The 20,561-nt window shown below is 38.8% G+C and overlaps 1 protein-coding gene across 1 annotated transcript in view; it reads left to right on the top strand.

Annotated features, from left to right (window-relative positions):
• si:ch211-186j3.6 (neural-cadherin) overlaps nt 1-20,561 on the top strand; it is a 266,619-nt gene that overhangs the window by 226,559 nt on the left and 19,499 nt on the right. Inside the window, exons 33-35 of the mRNA XM_018697417.2 lie at nt 2,291-2,555; nt 9,890-10,070; nt 19,489-19,733. Coding sequence (XP_018552933.1) covers nt 2,291-2,555; nt 9,890-10,070; nt 19,489-19,733 — 691 coding nt within the window. The remainder of the gene's footprint in view (nt 1-2,290; nt 2,556-9,889; nt 10,071-19,488; nt 19,734-20,561) is intronic.

The raw sequence follows: 20,561 nt of genomic DNA, 5'->3' as shown, positions 1-20,561 counted from the left end.
TTGCAATATGAGGGCAAAACAATGTCAAAATCTAAGAAAACTGAAGTGTGTCATTGTATAGAGGCCACCCACTTTTACTGTGGCTGTGTGGCTGCAGGTGCAGTCAACACATAGGCCTGTAGCAAAGGTGCAAATGACAACTAACTCTGTGTGATGGCTGCTTAGAACATTTATTATGTTGATGTTGATTTTGTGTGTTAGAAATGTCAGTTTATAAATTAGGACTTTTTCATTTTCACTGTGTTTGCCAAACCTCCAGGGAGTGGATCTGGTTTATTGGCCAGCTGGCCAAATTGGCCTATTGATCCAGTCTTTTACCAACCAAGTGAAATTTTTATTCTTTCTTCTGATCCCCATTAGCTTTAAAACCTGAGACTTGGACTCAGGTCTGTTCTGCTTATTTTCCCCTTTACCCCCGGTGGTATCTGGTACCCACATAGATAGTTAATGTGATAAACAATGAGACAGAATATCATTTGGTTTGTGCCACTCAAAGCACTGGAAAATTCATTTGGAGGCTGCGTCTTTCTTTCAAAGATAGAAAGAAGGTCCTTATAGTTTGGAAGAAAATTATCCTGAATGAAAACCTTCCACAGGGAGGTTTGTGGATAATACCAAGAAAGCCAGTTCCTGTTTTCAAACGGCATGGTGGTGCAGTGGTTAGGACTGACGTCTCACAGCAAGAAGGTTCCAGGTCTGGCTTTTCTGTGTGGAACTCACATTTTCTCCCTTGGTGTGAATGGTTGCTTGTTTCTGTATATCTGCCAAGTGATAGACTGGAAACCTGTCCAGGGCATACCCTGCCTAATGGAGGGATGGATGTTTTCAAATGTAGTTTTAGAGGTGTTATGCACCAAAACTCAAATACTATTCAGCTCCATTCTATCAGGAGACAGCTAGCAAACAAAAGCCTGATCCTTTCTTCTGTTGAGGTAAACAGACAAGTATTTGAGAATTTATGGTAGTTACTTAACTATACCAACAAGAAACAACATGTTCTAGCTCTTTGTTTTACTTTCAGATTATCTAAGTCAGTTTTATGGTATGTCAATATTTATGATAAAAGGGTTATTATGCATATCCACTGCTCAATTTTCTTCAGTTATCAGTGACAGTGCACATGCATAACCCAAACAGAACTAGTCATGCTGTTGGACTCACTTTGTGTGTTTTTAGTATTGCTATATCTCTGTACACTTACAGAATACAACACAAGGCCAGTAGCTGTTGCTTAGCGAGGGATGGGTGGGCTTACAGGTTTATTTTGGTCAGTTGCCAAACAATGGAGACGTGACTGTTGCTGTTTGTTAGATTTTGCAGTTTGCAGATTTCACACTTTGACAGATGATAAAACCTGAAGGTTTGTATTCGTAAGTAGTGTGCAGTAAACCACCTCAGACCTAACATAAAGTGTGAACACCTGCTGCTTCATTTTGTAGCACAATCTCTCTCTTTTATGAAAGTTCAGTGATATTGTATTGAACAACTGACACAGTTCTATTGAAAAAATAAAATGAAACAACCTCCCTCTTGACATTTTAATACTGGCCACTCTCATCTTTAAGACTTTAAGGTTTGCACTTCACCTCCTCTTATAAGGGCTTGAAACCTACCACAGGGTAACCTAACACAGTGATTGTTCGTGACTGTCAAACAACCAGATCATCATTGAAACTTTAGTAGATGGAAGACACAAAATGCGAACATAAACTCTGTTAGGAACAAGGACCGTTGCCATTTTAAGACCACAACAAAGGTAATTGGAGCCATTCATCTGATAGTCATCAACAGGCTAAGAAAAAATCTAAACAAAATGTTTGGTTTTGCACAATCTTAATAGGTTTTTTTAGCTGTCTCTCCAGTCTATAGATGAGTCTGTATGACTTGAAGTAGCAATGTGCAGAAAAGTAAAAATGGCTTGCTCCTTTAATGATACAGCATTAAGAAAAACATGCAGAGTACGTAGTAAAATCTGTGGCAGAGGCAGGATGGAAAGCTTCTATACACAAATAGAATGAATAAAAGGCTTGCCGCCACTAGTTCATTAGTCTTTCACTAGGGGTTTGTGCTAAGTGTCAAGCCCCTGAATTATATGTAAATTCAGTGCATTTCAATTAGACTCATTAAGCTAATGTTGGGGATTAATTATTTAATTAAATTATGTATTTGTTTGACAGAAGCAATGCCCCAGTGACAGAAATGTGGTTCACAAAAAGAACATTTTCAATTCCAGACCAGTTCTCTTATGTCACACTTGTACGCCTCTCACTAACTGTATTTCCCATCACAGATCTTCCAGGGTCTTCTCTGTGTTTTCTACAACCTCGGTGACGGGGACTACAACCTAACCCTGCCCACCTATCGCCTTGACAATGGGGAATGGCATGAGGTCCTCCTGGATCGGCATGACAACGAGATGACGCTGCGACTGGATGGTGGAGGAGGGCAGCGAGAGGTCACAGGATCGAGGGGCCGAAGCCGAGAAATCGTAATTGATCCCAGTGTGGTAATCCTAGGAAATACCTTCCCATCTGAAATCAACAAAAGCTTCCAGGGTAAGTGATAACAGCACATCTCACTTAAAAGTAAAGTGTCTATCAGAGCTAGGTTTTTGAATTTTCTGTTAGTTAATCTACAGGAAACCCACCATAAGAGATTTTTTTCTGTTTTGTTTTTTCATTTGCAAGTGTTTTCATTGGTGGTCAGTTTTTTTCTGTGCATCAAAGGATTTTTCTCAGAGAAGACCTTCCAGACACCTGCTGTTAAGAGCAGTGAATGTGAAGGTTTTTGTGAATTGGATATACTGCAGGCTGAATCCCAAGTTCTTTGCAGCACTTCCCTGTGTCAGTGTAGTTCACTTTGCATTCACACTTGGGAGTTGTCTAGTACGTATGCATGAAAACAGCTGCAGGAGATTGAGGCTGAAGGACAAATGGACAATAAGTATGATTTTTTTCAATGTTCCTTAGCACCACATGACACTAAATCATCAATCACTCGATCATGCATTCTGTTTGCTTAGACTCTCCCTCCTGATTACTTTGTATTGCTACTTTCCAAGACTACTCTGTGAGTGACCAGGGTTTTCCGTAAGCACAGGCTGCAGGCCAAATGGCCGGACATTGAAACATTTTAAGCCTACTACTTTCTTACTGTTACAAGTCATGTCACCATCACTTTTTAAAAAAATAATGTTTAAACTATGATCTTGAAAACTGAATGAAGGATTTTTGTCATTGGATGTCTGGTTCTTAAGTAATTTGAGAAAAAAGCTGAGCAAAAAGCCACTCTCTCTGTACATCCTGTTCACCTAACGGCATCACAGAGAAACACTGATTTGTAACATTAAACTCTTTTATTCAGTGTATAATTACTTTGTCCATTTGTTTTGGAGAGGAGACCATTATATAATTTGGTTCCCAGTAAAAACCTTCTGAACTATAAACACTGAAGGAATTCTACAATAAAAACAAGCTGAGCATGTAGAAACAAGCTACGCTAACATTAGCAGCAACTCAGCTAACAGCCGTCAGCCCATAACTGACGTCCTCTGTCCTGTGAAGAGCGCTAGAAAAACACTGATTTTTAACATGGCGCAACTTTATTAATTGTTTTTTCTAGTTTTAATCATCGAGTCAGTTTGTTTCGTAGCAGTCGAAACCTCCAAAAAATAATTTGGCTCCCAGTAAAAACCTCATGAATGATGAACACAGAGGGAATCACAACACGCAGTGACTTGTATGAGTTGTTTAACAATGCAAAAAATAACTTGCTAAATTCACAGTAACCTAGTGGATATTTCTGAGCTGCAGTGTACTCGTGGCTGATTACTTTGATATCTTTATTTTCTATCACCTCTGTAAAGTTACTGCTTTTACCCGTTCATTCCTTTCTCTACCAATAACATACACAGTTGAGAGAGTTGGCTCTTAAGTAGAGTGACCCTTCACAAAGATCAAAACTGAGTGTTCCAACAGTTGGGTAAAAGTAAAGAAAGAAACACTTGAAAAAACCCTACATTATTATCACACCTACTACAAGCACAGTCAAAAGAAAAAAAAGGTGCCACAGCTTTAAAGGCCAGTGGTTATCAAGACTGCAAACACAGCAGACCTGAGAAGGCTGATTTCTGCCTGGACTTCCTTATTAAGTATTCAAAAACCCATCTGGAGTCACAGTCAGTTGACATTAAACACAGGAAGACCAATATATAAAGGTTGAAAACACTAGTGACATACAGCTCTTAAGACATAAAATCCTATCACTGAGCAGTTTGACCAGACCTTTCATCCAGAACGTCCCAAGATTTGTTGTTTAGAAAATACATAAATAAATGAAAAGTCTGGAGCCCTCTGTAACTGAAGAAGGTTACAAAACTGAAAGGTCACACCTTTATTTTTTGAATGAATTTTCTTTGACCACACTTTTTGTTTGACCCCAAAATCTATTCTCAAACAAGTTCATTGTTCACATTTCATTCGCCTGGCTCTACTGATTCTTGCATAAAAGCTGACACATCAAATTGATATCAAGGTGTGAATAAACCCACAAAGACTACAATGCTTGGAGTTTCACACCAGTCAGGAGAGGTGATGTAGTGTGTCACAAAATAACACAAAAGTCAGGACAGGTTGTGTTGCTTTGTGAGCTTCAGTGCTTGTAGAAATCTCTATTTATTTTTTCATTTTCTACAATGGACCTAGACATTCTTCACTATTTTCACTTTACAGACAATATATGATTAGTGGTGTTTCCAGCCTAGAAAGACTTGAATGAATGATGAATTGTCATATTTCAGCAGTAAAGCTGGTCAGCAAAATGTTATCATAAATACGGGAAATAGTGACTAAAACACAATGCAGGTTAGGTGTTGTGGAAAAAAGGATATCTACAATTTTTCAAATAAATGTTTATGTCATTTGAGCATACAGCCAATTGTGCAAATTGCATTTGTTCTCATCCTGATATTTTTGCCAAGGACCATTTTTTATTGATTTTGTACAGAATAGCACAAGGAGCGCACAAAATCAGTCATCATTTTGCTCATCATTCAAGAGAGACAGCTGAGGTAGATGAATGCTAGCAGAGCTGAATTGTTAAGAGGTAAACATTTTCGGCAGAGAATGGGAGAAAGGTTACAACACACAATAGTATAAATCTTCCTGAATGCCCCTTTCAGTGAATAACCGATGGCCCATGCAATAGCAAAATGGCAAAATAACACTGAAGAATGTTGGTGAGACACCATTCAAACTGTGCTGGTTGTTTGTCCCTGCCCTCCGATAAGATTTAGGAACAAAAATTGCGAAGTAGAAAATCATGGTCTGGATTAAATCAAGTACTTCCTTGAGGACATTTGTTGTCATGGTTACAATAATAAACATATGGTTAAGGGTGAAGAATGGTCATGAATAAAAGAAATACTGTATCTTGGTTTCGCTTGGAATACAAACAGCTGTCTCCTGTGTTAAAGTCCTGTGTTCTGTTGAGTCATCCATCCACCCCACCCCATTTACATTACGGCTACGAGAGGTCACCTAACATTAAAACATAAATATGGATCATAATAAACTACTTGCATGGATGACCTACGCACTTTTTCCTTCTTCTTTACTGGAGGACAGTATGTATGACCTGTGTGTGTGTGTGGGGGGGGGGTCACAGGGTAAAGTGAAATGGGTGGTGTGTTGTTCAGGGCATGTGAGACAGTTTAACAAGCATGCCTCCTGAAAAGTGCCAGCAGAAATAGGTCCTTTTATCTACTCATACAATTTCAAAGGAGAATTGTGACATTTTTATGTGTTGATGAATGATTGATGTGACAGTTTAATGGCTAATTCACCCCAAATGCATCTTCATTGTTAGATGATGTCCATCACCACAGCTGGGTGTGTGAAGAGACTTTGGGGAGTAAGGAAAAGGAGTACTTATGTGTGTGTGTGATGATAGTACATGACAAATCTTGTGTGTTTTGTTGTGATAGATTTGCACTTTTCCTGTGTGTTTATATCCTTGTGTGTGCACGGCTGATCTATAAAGACAAACAACCATTCACACTCACATTCACACCTACAGGCAATTTAGAGTCGCCAATTAACCTTTGCAATAAATCTTTGAGGAAGCCAGAGAATCCAGAGAGAACAGAAAGAACATGCAAACTCCTCAGAAAAGCCCAGGGCTCGAACTGGGGCCAGTGCTAACCACTGCACCACTGTGCCATCCGGGTGATAAGACCACAAGGTACAGTTACTATTTATCAAATACTAATACACAGTTTGATGAATGAGCAATGAATGAAACAATATAATTTATATACACCTGTACAGAAGAGTTACTGTCCTGCGGTTGACCTCTTATTATTATTTTTGTGTTGTACAATAAACAAAAGATCATTCAGTGTTACTCTGAATAAAATTTATTTAATATATTCAGTAGTTGAGAACCCTTTCAGGCAGTTGTTAATGGCTCATGTTTATGCTCTCTGTTTCCTCTTGAATCCATCTCCAGGATGTTGATAGTGATCCAAATTAAAGCAACATTATGCAACTATTTTACCTTTAAACAACAGCTTCAAAATCATTCTGATGGTACACTGACTACCACTCCGAGACACACCACTCCGAGCCTCGAATGCCCGTTCTTGCATGTCACCACTTGGGTTGAGCGGGTACAGTGTGTAACATTACATAAAGTGCCTAATTCTTTAGAGCACTATGTCACACAGCGAAGAGGCTAGCTTAGTAAGTCATTCTTTCATTTATCAACTCCTTTGATGAATTCTGTGTTTGTTGACTGAGCAATTGATTTTGTTTTCTGTATATGAGCTGTTAGCTTCTAGGGGTATATTTCTAGTACTCTTAACCACTTGGACGTGGAGCCCCACAGAATTTAATGTGCCAGTCTCCTGTAATAGTCACTTGTTGCTGCTGTTGCCGCCGCTCAGCAAAAGTTAGGTATAAATTGCTTCAAATGGCAAAAATAAAAAAAATGTCTATTCCCTCTAGAATCACACACATGAATTTGTTCTGATCTGATCCTATTGGCAGGAAGACATTTTTCTGTGCTTTCCCAGATTGTTACAAATGACTGTTGAACCAGTGTTTCCACTGCCAACGGGGGCCCCACGCCCTCCCAAGAAAAGCAAAGAAAAAAATGCAAAAATTAAAAGATTGTTTACGTTCTCCCCATTTCCTGTTCAAGATTCAGGTTTCAAGATTCAAGAATTCTTTATTGTCATTATGCATACACATAACAAAATTTTGTTTGGTAGCTTTTGGTCTAAGAAAAAGACAACTATAGACAACTACTATAGACAACTATAGACACACTATACATGTGTACATTAAAATAAAAATAAGGTAAGATAAGAATAGAATAGAATGAAATAAACAGAATAAAATGTGCAATGGAGAAAATTCACATGGGTTTCCACATGCGGAAGAACCACAGGGGTGACAGGTGGACAACTCACCGTTAAGTAAAAGAAAAGCTCCAACTAGTGCTGCAAGTCTCTGTAAATCATAGATGGACAGACATCGACACCAAACTTCTGAAAGTAAGACCAAATTATCAGCATTTTTTTTACGGCCCCTATCTGCCAACAGTGGCTTTGCTGGCAGGGAGGCTAGTCCTGCTCCTACAGCTGTATATAACTATAGAGGTATGATTTAAGCCATATGACTATAATTTAACTTGTAGGAAATTCACTTGCTTCATTTGCTTTCTTGGAGAGAGTTAGACAAGAAGATTTCTACCTCTCATATCTGTCTGTTTAATCCAAACCAGCAGCTGGTTAGTTTATAGCTAACTGCTAAATGGTCTGGCACATAACCCCCTATAAAACCATTACTCGTCCTTTACAGTTTTGCACAGAGTTTGGCGAGGATACATAGAAACTAGACAAAGGCAAAATACTGCATGATAATAGAGAGAGGAAGATGTTGTAAGTGTGGAGAGACACAGATCAAAAGTGAGAGAGAGAGAGAGAGCTCCCTGGAGTTAGACAGTGAGAGGTGTAGACAGCTGTGCCTCAGGCAGAAAAAGACAATGCATGTGTTTATTAAATGGACTTTAAAAGCATTTCCCTTCAAAAGAGGAAGATGTAATAGACGGTGGCAGGGAAGATCTACGCGTGTGTGCACACGTGTGTGGGTGTGTATGCGTGTACTTGCCTGTGTGTTTGCTTTCACTTTTGTGAGCGTGTCTTTTTAAATAGTGACACAAGAGGAATGAAGTGTTAATTGAGTACACTAACTTTATCACTTAACAATTACGTGATGAGCACATAAACACCAGGAAAGAGGTGTCTCTGGAAGCTTATGGCTCTGTTGCTCCATGGTAACATCGTAGCAGCGTTCACTACACTGAGTCAGACATAATGAGTTATTGTAGACCTTTAAACCAGAACTGAGGAACTGCCTGTAAGAGGACTGACCTGTTAGTACGAGAAGCATGTTGATATTTGATGTTGCATTTTAAATCCATGTATAAATATGACTTCTTATAAACTCAGTATAGTGTTAGTCACATTATAATTAACTTGTAATTAGTTAATTAGATCAGCTAGCAGTACATCAATCAGTCTGTGTATTGTAGTCAGACATCATTTAACACTGATGTCATTTCTGTTAAAGCTGGATTCAAGTGAGTGTGATTTACTGCAGTTACAGGATAGTTCAGGTAGATAGCAAAAAAAGAAAAACAAGCTATTGTACGTGTATTTACCTTGAATCAAAATTGAACTCACCGATGTGGACATTAATTAGTCATTGAGAAATCATGAATAATTAATGTGCAACAAATTATGTGAAACACGTTTTCTAATTCAGGCAATCAACTTGGGCCTGCTGCCACAGCGCTCACCTCAAAGCTTCAGTGTCATTAGCTGTTACTGCCACTGCCTCTGCTGCTGTGTATACAGTATATCATAAGCCCCTCCACCTCCACCTAAGCATGACTGATTAATTGATTGATTGATTGATTATGTCATGTGCACAGTGATAGTAATCAAACACAACACTGCCACCAAGAGTCAAAAAATAAAACAAAATCAATGGGTCGCAAGAGATAAGAAAATGATAGCAAAGGTAAAAATATCAATTGAAACACTGAGATTAAGATTAGGATTTTCAATGTTTTCTTCTTTTAAAGAAGTCTGGCTAACCTGTGCGTTTGTTTAGAACATGTGATCCTCTGATTGCCCGTTCTTCTTTTTAGCAATGTCATCATGTTCCCAGAACTCGGTTATTAATTTGGCGAGTACTGTATTGTTATAACAAATGGTAGAAACAATGGCCAAACCTATGAAAATAATATCCAAATTGTAATGAACATAGGATCCAGTTTGTTCCAAGTGAAAACATTTTGCCCCTGTTTGTAATGTTTCTCTGGTTGAACAGTGTGCGTGTGCATATCTGCCTTTCAGATATGTTTACTCCCCTTTGGTAAGTGTCTCAGGCGTGTAATCCAGCGAAGCAGTGACATGTGTAAACAGCACAGCTATCAGTGCACCATGGTGCACATTAGATATCCTACATATATGCAAATCTTTGCTTTCAGTGTTCTCAGAGATTTCTTCAGACGGTATGAATGCCATTTTAAGATGCTGCAATAAACACCTCGCAACAAAAATGTAGTGTAACACGGTTTCCACTGAAAAATATTTTTTTCTAAACCTTGTAAAGCACAAAATGTGACAGAGGAGCCTGGGTCTTAAAAACCACAGTGAATATATGTTGCAAGTGTTATAACTGGAACCAGTAATCTATCAAGATCATGTGGTTGATTTGCTCACCAGGTACACGAGGCCCAGTAGGTCTGTGTAGATGAATGTAGATAACAGTGCATGTCTTGTTCTACTGAACTTTGTTTTCCATTTTTCTTCCTGCAGGCTGCATGCGGGACCTACGCCTCAACGGTCGCTATATGCCACTTGACAGCCAGCCGCGAGATGGGGTTTCTCAGGTCAGCGTACAAGGCCTCTCCTCTGGGTGCTCATCTGACTCGTGCAAAAGGAACCAGTGTAGCTCCCCATTCACCTGTGTTGACTTGTGGAGAGTGCACGAATGCAGGTACGCACACAAACCCACACACACACCCAATGTAACTACACAGCCAAAGCACATTCACACTTGGATGTTCACACTCATCATTTTGACACAAAGGCATGATGACACATACATTTAACCCAACTCACTCTACCACTGAAGCCATTTTTTAGCTTTTGACCTTGGTATTATTTTTTTTTCATAGCCACACAAAAGTGTTTTAAAATAACTTGACCCTGACCTACTTGAGAATGTGGGAAATTATAGAAGAAAAAAAGCATCCCATAGCCTTTATTTGTTCTAAAGCTGATGAAATGTGCAAAATCCATTGCAACCATTTCACGGCACAACAAGTGTTTGCTCACATGTGCATGAGGACGTTGGGCTGTGAGCAGGAAACCGCGGCAACCAATTACCATCCACTTGTCAAATGCGGACAAACAGAAGAAAGTCCAGGCATGATAAAAACTATTCACCAAGCAACTAGAGGGACAGTGACACAGGGACATACTTGCAAAAATGTCATGCCAATTTAAAATGTTGGTTTCATGTCTGAATAAGAGCTCGAATCATTCATCACAAAAAAAAAACTTTCATACAACCTGATGAATAATCCAACCCGCACACACACTATATTTTCATTTTTCTTTCGTGTCAACTGTATGAGCATGTGTGAATATACAAATATTAGGAAAACATTTTTGCACTGTTTGATATCAGAAAACAGACATCCGTTCTATAATAATGTTAAATTAAAAGATTTTGTGCCAGTGCTTTAGCGGGTTCACTGTGAGACGCAGAGGGTGAGTGTATCATGTGCTCACAAAACTGGTCATTAATTAAAGCTTCAACTGAAAAAGTTAAACTGATCCAGCCTGTAAAAGGAACAAAAAAAAAAAAAAAAAAAAACAGTCTTGCAGTCCTTGCTATCACAACATTTTTAACACCCCACTGACAACCACAAAAATGTCAAGTGTGTGAAAAAAATTGCGCAGCAAAGACTTGGGGGAAAAAAAGTTAAAATGCTTTCTCTCTCTCTCTCTTCCACTCACTCTCCGCTCCCTCTCGCGGGCGTGCAGTGCTTTCCTATCGTGTCTGAATGACACAGTAAGCAACATTACAGCTGACAGACAGGCAAGTCATCCCATTAACAGAGAGATGAAACCAGCAATGCCATGTATTGCATTTCTGAAAGGCACTTCAGAAAGTAAACCAGAGATTTTACATAAGGATCTGTTTACTTGTCATGAGAAGTGACTCTTAAAACAGCTGTATAATGAACATTTGGCTCCGGTGTAAACACTCCAAAGTCTGGGTTTGGCTTGGTAACAGCAAATTTCTAACAAAAAGGTTTGTCTTTGCAAGTCCCTCAACTTTAGAAGAGTCCAGTAGTAAATTGCTGTGTACCTTTAAACATTTTTCAGGTGATTACTAAGCAGCTCAGAGGAATCCGGTATATGCCCTTGACAAAGTGTATGGATAAATAGAGATCTCAAATTGACTGTAGCTAACGCTGACTCAACTCAGCTCAACAGTTTGCTTTCTGATGTTACTCTGCCTGTTTTCTTTGGGCTTCATTGCCTGGTTAACTGTATTTTCAGGGCTGTTAGTGTAAACACAAAGCCTAAATTAATTTGTTTTTATAGTGCCTTACTGCATGGTTTCCTGGCTAAAAATCACAGGCTGAAATGTGAGGTGACCGACGATCTCCAAGTGCCAAACTGGTTGAAGGTCATCACAGATTATGTGTTTGCTTTGTTTCCTTCTGAATTTGATATCTCCTCTTTGAAAAACAAATGGGACAGTAAACTCATTTGACCAGGGTGTCATGTGAACTCAGATCAGCACAGTTCCACCACTCCTGAGCTGACGGAGGAGAAATACTCTGTAGCAGCTTCAGAGTCAGTCAGTGCGTCATATGACATCATACATACATTTTAACTTGTCACTGCAAACCCGCACATCTGTGGGTGCAGCAGTTCACTGGATTTTGGCAGAAGTGTTCAAATAAACTCCAAAAGTATGTTTGCAAATCTTAACAACATAAAAATGGAAATTTTAAACATGAATGTACACCAGGGAGGCTTTGTTTTTGGAGGCTGCATGTTGCTACACATTATTGTTGAGAGGATGAAACAATTGAGGAAGTCCAGTTTTAAGGCTAATCAAACATAATGACAAAGTGGGAGCAGTTTACAGTCTTTGAGGGGTGATTGTACAACTCTGGCAGATAGTAACGACTCTATCTTCTTTATTCTCTACCTTGGCATTTGTGAGGTAAAAATGCAATGCATTGCCTGCTGACACTAGACTACACTGCAGTAAAACTTGAGCTAGGATCTACTTTTGACACCTTTTTTTCTGTTATTGTCAGTTTAAATGCAGCCCCAGAGGGACTTTGAAAAGTTAAAACCCCATAACAGCTATGTCTCCCTGTTAAAAGGTAAAATGGATAAGGGATTGAACCCCACCTGCTCAGTCATTAAGCCAACACCTAAAACATTGGAGGTGAAATAAATGATTTTCCCAACCCTCTGACCCTGATGGGATTCACACTTTTGCTTGATCAACATTTCACATGCACCACTGAATGACTTCCTGTATGAGAGTTTGTTTGTCAGCGTGAAATGGGAAATGTCATGCAGTGAAAAGCTGCGGCAAACTAACAACCTTCTCCTGTGGCACAGACTGAATCAAACACAGAGTGCTCTTAGCCACATACACTAATCTCAGCAATTTCTCTGCCACTGGAAACATCAGCCTCTGTTCAGTCTGTGCAGTCTCCTAGCTTTTAATCTTGCCTTTCCCTTTTTTCCACTCCTCTGATCCACTCACCCACATCATCTATCCACCAGCCTTCACAATGGCTCTCATTCTTGCACTCTGCCCCTCCATTTCTTGTTTTGTATGGCTCTCATCTTGCTTACTCTGGCTCAGTTTTTCAACGTACCCATACCACTGACACACACCTACCACTCATTCACATGTAAACACACACACATACACAGCCACAGTCTTCCCATCCATCCTCACATCACTTGCTTGTTCGCCTATTCTCTTTTCAGCACTTGACCTGAACCTTGGAATATGATTAGAAAGCAGTAAGTGCAGGCAGCAAGTCCTCCAAACCCAGGTGTGTGGTAATAGTCAGGAGCCACAGTCAAACAGTCCAATAATGACATACATAGTGTGAATAATTATTCTACCCAAGGTTCAAATAAGCATTTGAGAAAACACCAGCAAAACATGTTTCAATTGGGAATAATGTGCTGTGTCTTACAGTGACATTTTTAGTGACCATGATGACCATGAAAAATTTCCCATAGAAAATGAATGGGAAGTGATTGCAAAAATGATCAAACCCACCCCTCTTTGGAGCAACATGATTTCATCATACTTTCACATAGAAACATGGTTGACACTTTAAGCAGGTCACAAGACCTTTTTTAATGAAATGGCAGTTTATGTTTAATGGTGTGTTTTTTTTTTTTTTTTTTTTTTTTTTTTTTTTTTTTGTTGTTTTGTTTTTTTGTTTTTAACCATTTCAGATTTTATAATGGGTGTGTATTGTTCACAATGTTCTGGGCTACAGTGTGTGACATCACCTGTGCTCTAACTGCTACCTCAGAAAATTTTTCCCAAAAATGTCATTCAGACCTCTTTTAATTCCCACAGTTTCCAACCTACATATACAGTGGTATGAAAAAGTTTGGGCACCCCTGATAATTTTCAAGATTTTCCTTTATAAATCACTGGTTGTTCGGATCAGCAATTTCAGTTAAATATATCATATAGCAGACAAACACAGTGATATATGAGAAGTGAAATGAAGTTTATAGGATTTACAGAAAGTGTGCAATAATTCTTTAAACAAAAGTAGGCAGGTGCATAAATTTGGGCACCCCAACAGAAAAATTACATCAATATTCAGTATGTCCTCCTTTTGTAGAAATAACAGCCTGTAAATGCTTCCTATAGCTTCCAATGAGAATCTGGATTCTGGTTGAAGGTATTTTTGACCATTCTTCTTTACAAAACATCTCCAGTTCAGTGAGGTTTGATGGTTTCTGTGCATGGACAGCCCACTTTAAATCACACCACAGATTTTCAATAATATTCAGGTCTGGGGACTGGGATGGCCATTCCAGAACGTTGTACTTGTTCCTCTGCATCAACTTTAACAAGATTGCCAGTACTTGGTCTGGCCACACAGCCCCACAGCATGATGGAACCACCACCAAATTTTACTGTGGGTAGCAAGTGTTTGTCTTGGAATGCTGTGTTCTTCATCCGCCATGCATACCGCCCCTTGTTATGTCCAAATAACTAAATTTTAGTTTCATCAGTCCACAGCACCTTATTCCAAAATGAAGCTGCATTACTCTCCCATACAGCATCACCTTGTGCAAAGGGCACTGAATAGTTGAACGATGCACAGTGACACCATCTGTAGCACAATCATGTTGTGGGTCTTTGGAGCTGGTCTGTGGGTTGAGTTTGACTGTTCTCACCATCCTTCGCCTGTGCTTATCTGAGATTTTTCTTGGCCTGCCACTCCGGGCCTTTACCAGAACTGTGCCTGTGGTCACGCATTTCCTCACTATGTTTCTCACAGTGGAAACTGACAGCTGAAATCTCTGAGCGAGCTTTTTGAATCCTTCCCCTAAACCATGATGTTGAACAATCTTTGCTTTCAGGTCATTTGACAGTTGTTTTGAGGCTCCCATGTTGGCACTCTTCAGAGAAGATGCAAAGAGGAGAACAACTTGCAATTGGCCTCCTTCTCATGATTGGCTTCACCTGTGTATGTAGGTCAAGGGTCAATGAGCTTACCAAACAAATTTTGTGTTCCAATAATTAGTGCTAAAGGTATTCAAATCAGTAAAACAACAAGGGTGCCCAAATTTATGCACCTGCCTACTTTTGTTTAAAGAATTATTGCACACTTTCTGTAAATCCTATAAACTTCATTTCACTTCTCATATATCACTGTGTTTGTCTGCTATATGATATATTTAACTGAAATTGCTGATCCGAACAACCAGTGATTTATAAAGGAAAATCTTGAAAATTATCAGGGGTGCCCAAACTTTTTCATACCACTGTACACTTAATGATGTAAAGATGTAGAGAATGTGTCCTCTCTCACCCAGTGTGACTCCCATTGCGACACGACTCATAGTTTTTGAATAAATCATCTTGAAGCGCAGACTGCCATGTTAAACTGAACTCTCAAGTACTTGTTAAAAACAAAGATGGTGGATGTTTTAAAACTCTGACAGTGCCTAAACTGTAAACGGTATGTAGACATATAATACATCAGTGTCTTTATTGAGGCTTTGTGAAGCTAATACTGAAGAAATTTTGCAGATAGGACTTGTACTTTTTACTTTCATTTGCTAAACACCTTCCCAGAAGACAATTGTCAAGTCATAGTTTAGCAACATCCAAGACCAAGGAGCAAATTGTTAGCTCTGTGTATTCTGTGGGATTGCAGGTTACTTTGGACAAATTCCTGTGGGAGGCAAAATGCTACTATATCAGAATGTAGAGGTAACATTTAGAGTAACATTAGCAGTTCAGGTTACTCTTAACTTGGGGAAAAAAAGGCTGTCTAACTGTAGCTTTTAGCGACACAGCGACAGTTTCTGACTTCACTTTCCTTTTTAATGTGTTGTAGATTAAATTTTGAAGGTATAAAATTATTTTCGTCCTTCAGTCTACACTCAATAGCCCATAATGGACTCAATCAAAACATGTTTTTGGAAATCTTTGCAAATTAATTAAAAAATCAAAAACTGAAAACCTTTAATTTACAGAGGTATTTACAAAGGTATTTGGTGCTTTGTAGAAGCTGTTTTGGCAGCAGTTACAGCTTCCAGTCTTATTGGGTCTCTTATTGAGAATAGTCTCTTCAAGCTCTGTCAGATTGAAAGGAAAGTGTCTGTGAACAGCTGCCCTCAGGTCTCTCCTCAGATGTTGGGATTTAAGTCTGCTTTTCTGGCTGAGCCACTTGACGACAGTCTGGAGACTTGTCCTGGAGCCACTCCAGCATTGTCTTGGTTGTAAGCTTTGGGTCATATCCCTAGTTTTAGGATGTGCACTCTTGAAGCAGGTATCCTTGTTGTATTTCGTGGCTTTATTTATGTCCTGGCATGCAGTGTGAATGGTGGGAACAGGCGTATACATACTACGATACATATTTACAGCATAAAATTAAATATTGCACAGAAGAGAATTATTGCACATGTGCTCGGGTATTGCACAGAGGTTGAGTACAGATTTTCAGGTTTTGGTAACATTTAGTGTGATAATGGCTCTGGGGTAGAATCTGTTCTTCAACAGTTTTTCAACAATTTGCCACTGGTGGACTATAGTCAAGTTCTAGACACATCTCAGAGATAATTAAAGCTGGGGATATGATACAGCTGACCGCAAATTGGAGTGCCACAGCAAAAGGGTTTAATACTTTTGTAAGTGAGAGATGAGAATTTATGTTTCTTGAGCCAAAAGTGAGGGGGTCTGTTTGCTTTCTGAAGCCATTGTATATAGCTGATAAAATCTGCTGGTGACAGTTGTCATATCAACAAATGAGAACCATGTGTGATATTCAGTGTAAAAAAAAATGACAAAGAATTTTAATAAAAACAAAAATAAAATAGAATAAATAATCAGGAAAAGCATAATGTTGAAGATTAGTTTCCAAAAGCACAATATACAGTGTGAAACATTATATATTGATGATATTATTACGATTATGTTGGTGTTTTTCTGTGAAAACCAGCTACAATGTAAAGCCACTATAACCAGGCACTAATTGCTGAGAGTGTGTGTGCATGCTCGTCTAGGTTATGATAAGACACTTGTCACAGAACTGATTCCAGATATGCCTAATGACAGGCAAAATATGATAAAAGAGAGCAGAGAAAAGAGAAGCACTGTTGTCTAGATGACTGACAGGTGTCCTGTATTCAACACCTACTCAGACTCCAACCAGGCATAATGAATACTGAACGCTGAGCTTTTGTGAAAGCATAATAATTCCACCCACAGTTAATTACCTTTTAAAATGTGCTTCTAACTGTGGGCTCTTTGTTTTTCCTCACATTATCAAGATAGTTGGCAATTACAGCTGCAATAAGAAGACTCATTTTAACTATGAACAGTGATATTAGAGATGACCCTAACTTTGGTTGTGTCAGACAAGTTATTCCACTTTGTATTGGCCCTTATGGTAAAAGTAAAACCACACTGTGTCAGTTTTAATCTAAAGGCTCTCATGGGAATGAATGTACTGAAATGCTGCTGTAAAAGCAATCAGTAAAACCTTAAAATCACTTCTGCAGCTAAGAGAGAGAAGGAAACGGTGTTACATTGTGTTCTCTTCTGGCACAGGTTAAAATCTCCTAACACCTGCATCCGGTACAAGACGGAGTTTAGAGAGAAGTTTCTGGCACTGAGGATAGAGAGTGTTACATAAACAAGTAGGCCTCAGCCAACAAAAGTGGGTATCAGTTTCTCAAAATTATCAGTATGTCACAAACATGACATTTCCCAGCATATATTTAAGTGTAAGTGTAAGACTTTAAGTCAAGTTTATCTGACAACCTCTATGTTCCATCACAGACATTTACATACAGACATACACATCAAAATACATATTATATATGTATGGAGGTAATGGAGTTAGTGGAGTCAAAATTAGAGGAAAGAATACTGGAATTATATTTGTTAACTTGAAACTACGGTACACAGGCGCTTTTTTGTTTGTGTTTGCAACTTGTACCACTTCCACAGCTGAATATTTACCATTAGGGATGTAACAATGTCAAAATTTCACAATATGATAATCCCTCGGTAATAAGTCCATGATACAATATTTATTGTGCTATCAAAAAAAAAATAAAAAAGAAGACTTGGAAAAAAAAATCTGTTTATTGAACAATAAACAGTCGTTTTGATAATAAACAAACACTGCATAATAACAAATATTTTTTTTAATTAAAAAAATAACTTTCACTCTACAACAACCATCCCTGATGCTCGCATGAGACGATGGTCTCTGTAGCTAGCTCTCATTTCCTTTCGCCCTACTCCACCACGACTGTAACAAAACTACAGTTTTGCCCAGAAGACCTGTCATTTGTTACCGTTCTGGTCCACGACAGTAGTGTAGCTGTAGAGTGTACCTGTGTTCTTGCAATATCATTAAATTGATGATACCGTTGCATCCCTATTTACCACATATTTATTTGAAACCTACATTGTTTATATCAGCTTTGGGTCATCTGACTCTTATTCCATTCTTCTGATGGCATATTACCACCACAAACTCCACTCTGCCGTCAGTAAAGATGTGTATCACATCATCAATGTACTCATGTGTGTGCATGTGAATCCTTTTGCTTTTAAAACATTAGACAGAGGAAGGCAGACACTTATCCAAACATTGCACTGCAAAACCACTAGTGATCAAAAACCTTCAGCTACACAGGATATGACAAAGATGAGGAGGAGATTATGGTCAAGAATTTTAAAAATGCCAACGTGGACTACTGTGAGACAGGGCATGTAGACGGGATGTCAAAGTTAGACGCTTACCAACTCATCAAGCATCCCAAACCTTTGAAACGTTGCCAGCGAACGTGCATTGCCAGAGCGGATTAGTCACATATGAACATAATTCTCAGGAGACAGTTTGGCAGATGATACAGTAAATTAACCCTTTAGTCTCTTGTCTGGATTACTTTTATGGCAGAGGAGGAACAGTTATGAGATAAATTACAGTGCCATTTTCAATTTAATGCTGCTATTTCATAGTAAAGTTGAGTCAATATTTATAAGCATGAGTAAATCTCCAGAGACTGGAAGCAAGATTCATCTCTGATGTCATCAAAATGTACAGCCTGGAGCTGCTCCATAGACATTGAATGGGATACCGAATTAATGGGCTCATAAAATGTTTGTTTGAGCTGTTACACCCAAATGAGCTTTTAATTATAGTGGTGCTTTCTGAAGTGAGGCAGAAAATGTGCCCCTGTCTGCATAAAATCATCCTAGTTACTGCCAGTGCCATAGTCAGCGTTTCCATCTCTTCCCATTCATTCTCTATCGAGGTGTACATCTGTGTGAGATCACTGATTAAAGGAAAGTAATTAACGTTTTTCGTCGAAGGAAATGGTTATAAACATTGTTAAATAAGACAAGTGTTTTATCCTTTACATTCATGCTCATTTTATTTTATCTTGCGATCACTTAACTGTCCAATGTGATCTGTTTTATCCCTTTTGTTTTTCTATTTTTACTTACATGCGGTTTTCTTCCTTTGATGCATCTGTAACTGCTTCAGTAATGACACGGTTCCTCAGAGGGATTACTACACGTTTATCTAATCAAATCTGGTGTCATGTACATCTAAGTGATCTTAATCCCCTCTTTGCAGATGTCCTCCTGGCCATATGATCCGTGTGAACGGGTCCAAAAAGTCCTGTGTCTACACTCTCTGTGCTACACGGCCGTGTCACCGGGGAACCTGCGTGGCCCAGTCACCCTCCAAATTCACCTGCCACTGTCCAGAGGGTTACAGAGGACGCCACTGCGAGACACCACTGGCCATATACAGGGAGGATGTGGGCCTGAGCTTCAGCTCCCTCTTCGCCATCTGCATCTGCTTTATGGCCTTACTAGGTAGCTATTGCATCTATTGCATTTTACACAAACAGGAAGGAGGAGATAAGATAAAGGACGGCACAGCAGGAGAGCTTTTTATGTGTGTCTGTGTTGAATTTGTGATAGTATCTTGCTTTTGTCCATGAAGAAAGACGCTAAAGAGACACAGTGCAACAGCGGAACTCAATCAAAATCAGAAATTACCCCATCACTGGATTTTAAAGGCAAATTCTGCTGTTTCTCAGCATGAGGTCTATTCTCCTTATTTCATCCACTGTAACTATTTTCATCAACACATGGCAATTGGAGAAACACAGATTCAGGTAAAAACAGCATATAGGGACAAGTAGCCTCTCACAATTTCTAGTGATCTTTTTTTCTTTTAGTGATCTCTTTTCATTGCATTTATCAGATTATTTTAAACATACACACAGTTTCTTTCTTTCTTATCTTTCTTTATCAGGATCCCCATAAACACCAGTAGTCTATCTCACATACAAACACACATTATACACTCTACAACCACATACATACCATAACAAAGAAAGTAGCTCATCATATTAAATTAACATAGAAATTGTTACAAAAGGGAAACATGTTTGTAATCATTTAACCAACAGAAAATAATAAATCAATCACAAATTACAGAAAATAACCATAAACAAACTGGATTTATCCAAAAAGAAAATCAATATGAATACCTAGAAATGTAACATTTTCTGTGATTGACCATCTTATGCTATAGTTTCACATTGCCTACTGGAAACCAAGAAAATAGGGCACTGAGATACATTACCCTGCCAAAGGCAAAACAACAAGACTGTACTGATATGCATCAACATACAC

This window comes from Lates calcarifer, linkage group LG2, assembly GCF_001640805.2.
Source record: "Lates calcarifer isolate ASB-BC8 linkage group LG2, TLL_Latcal_v3, whole genome shotgun sequence".
NCBI classification, from domain to species: domain Eukaryota; kingdom Metazoa; phylum Chordata; class Actinopteri; family Centropomidae; genus Lates; species Lates calcarifer.
Note: the sequence above shows the minus strand (reverse complement) of the source record. Positions and strands in the feature narration are given on the sequence as shown.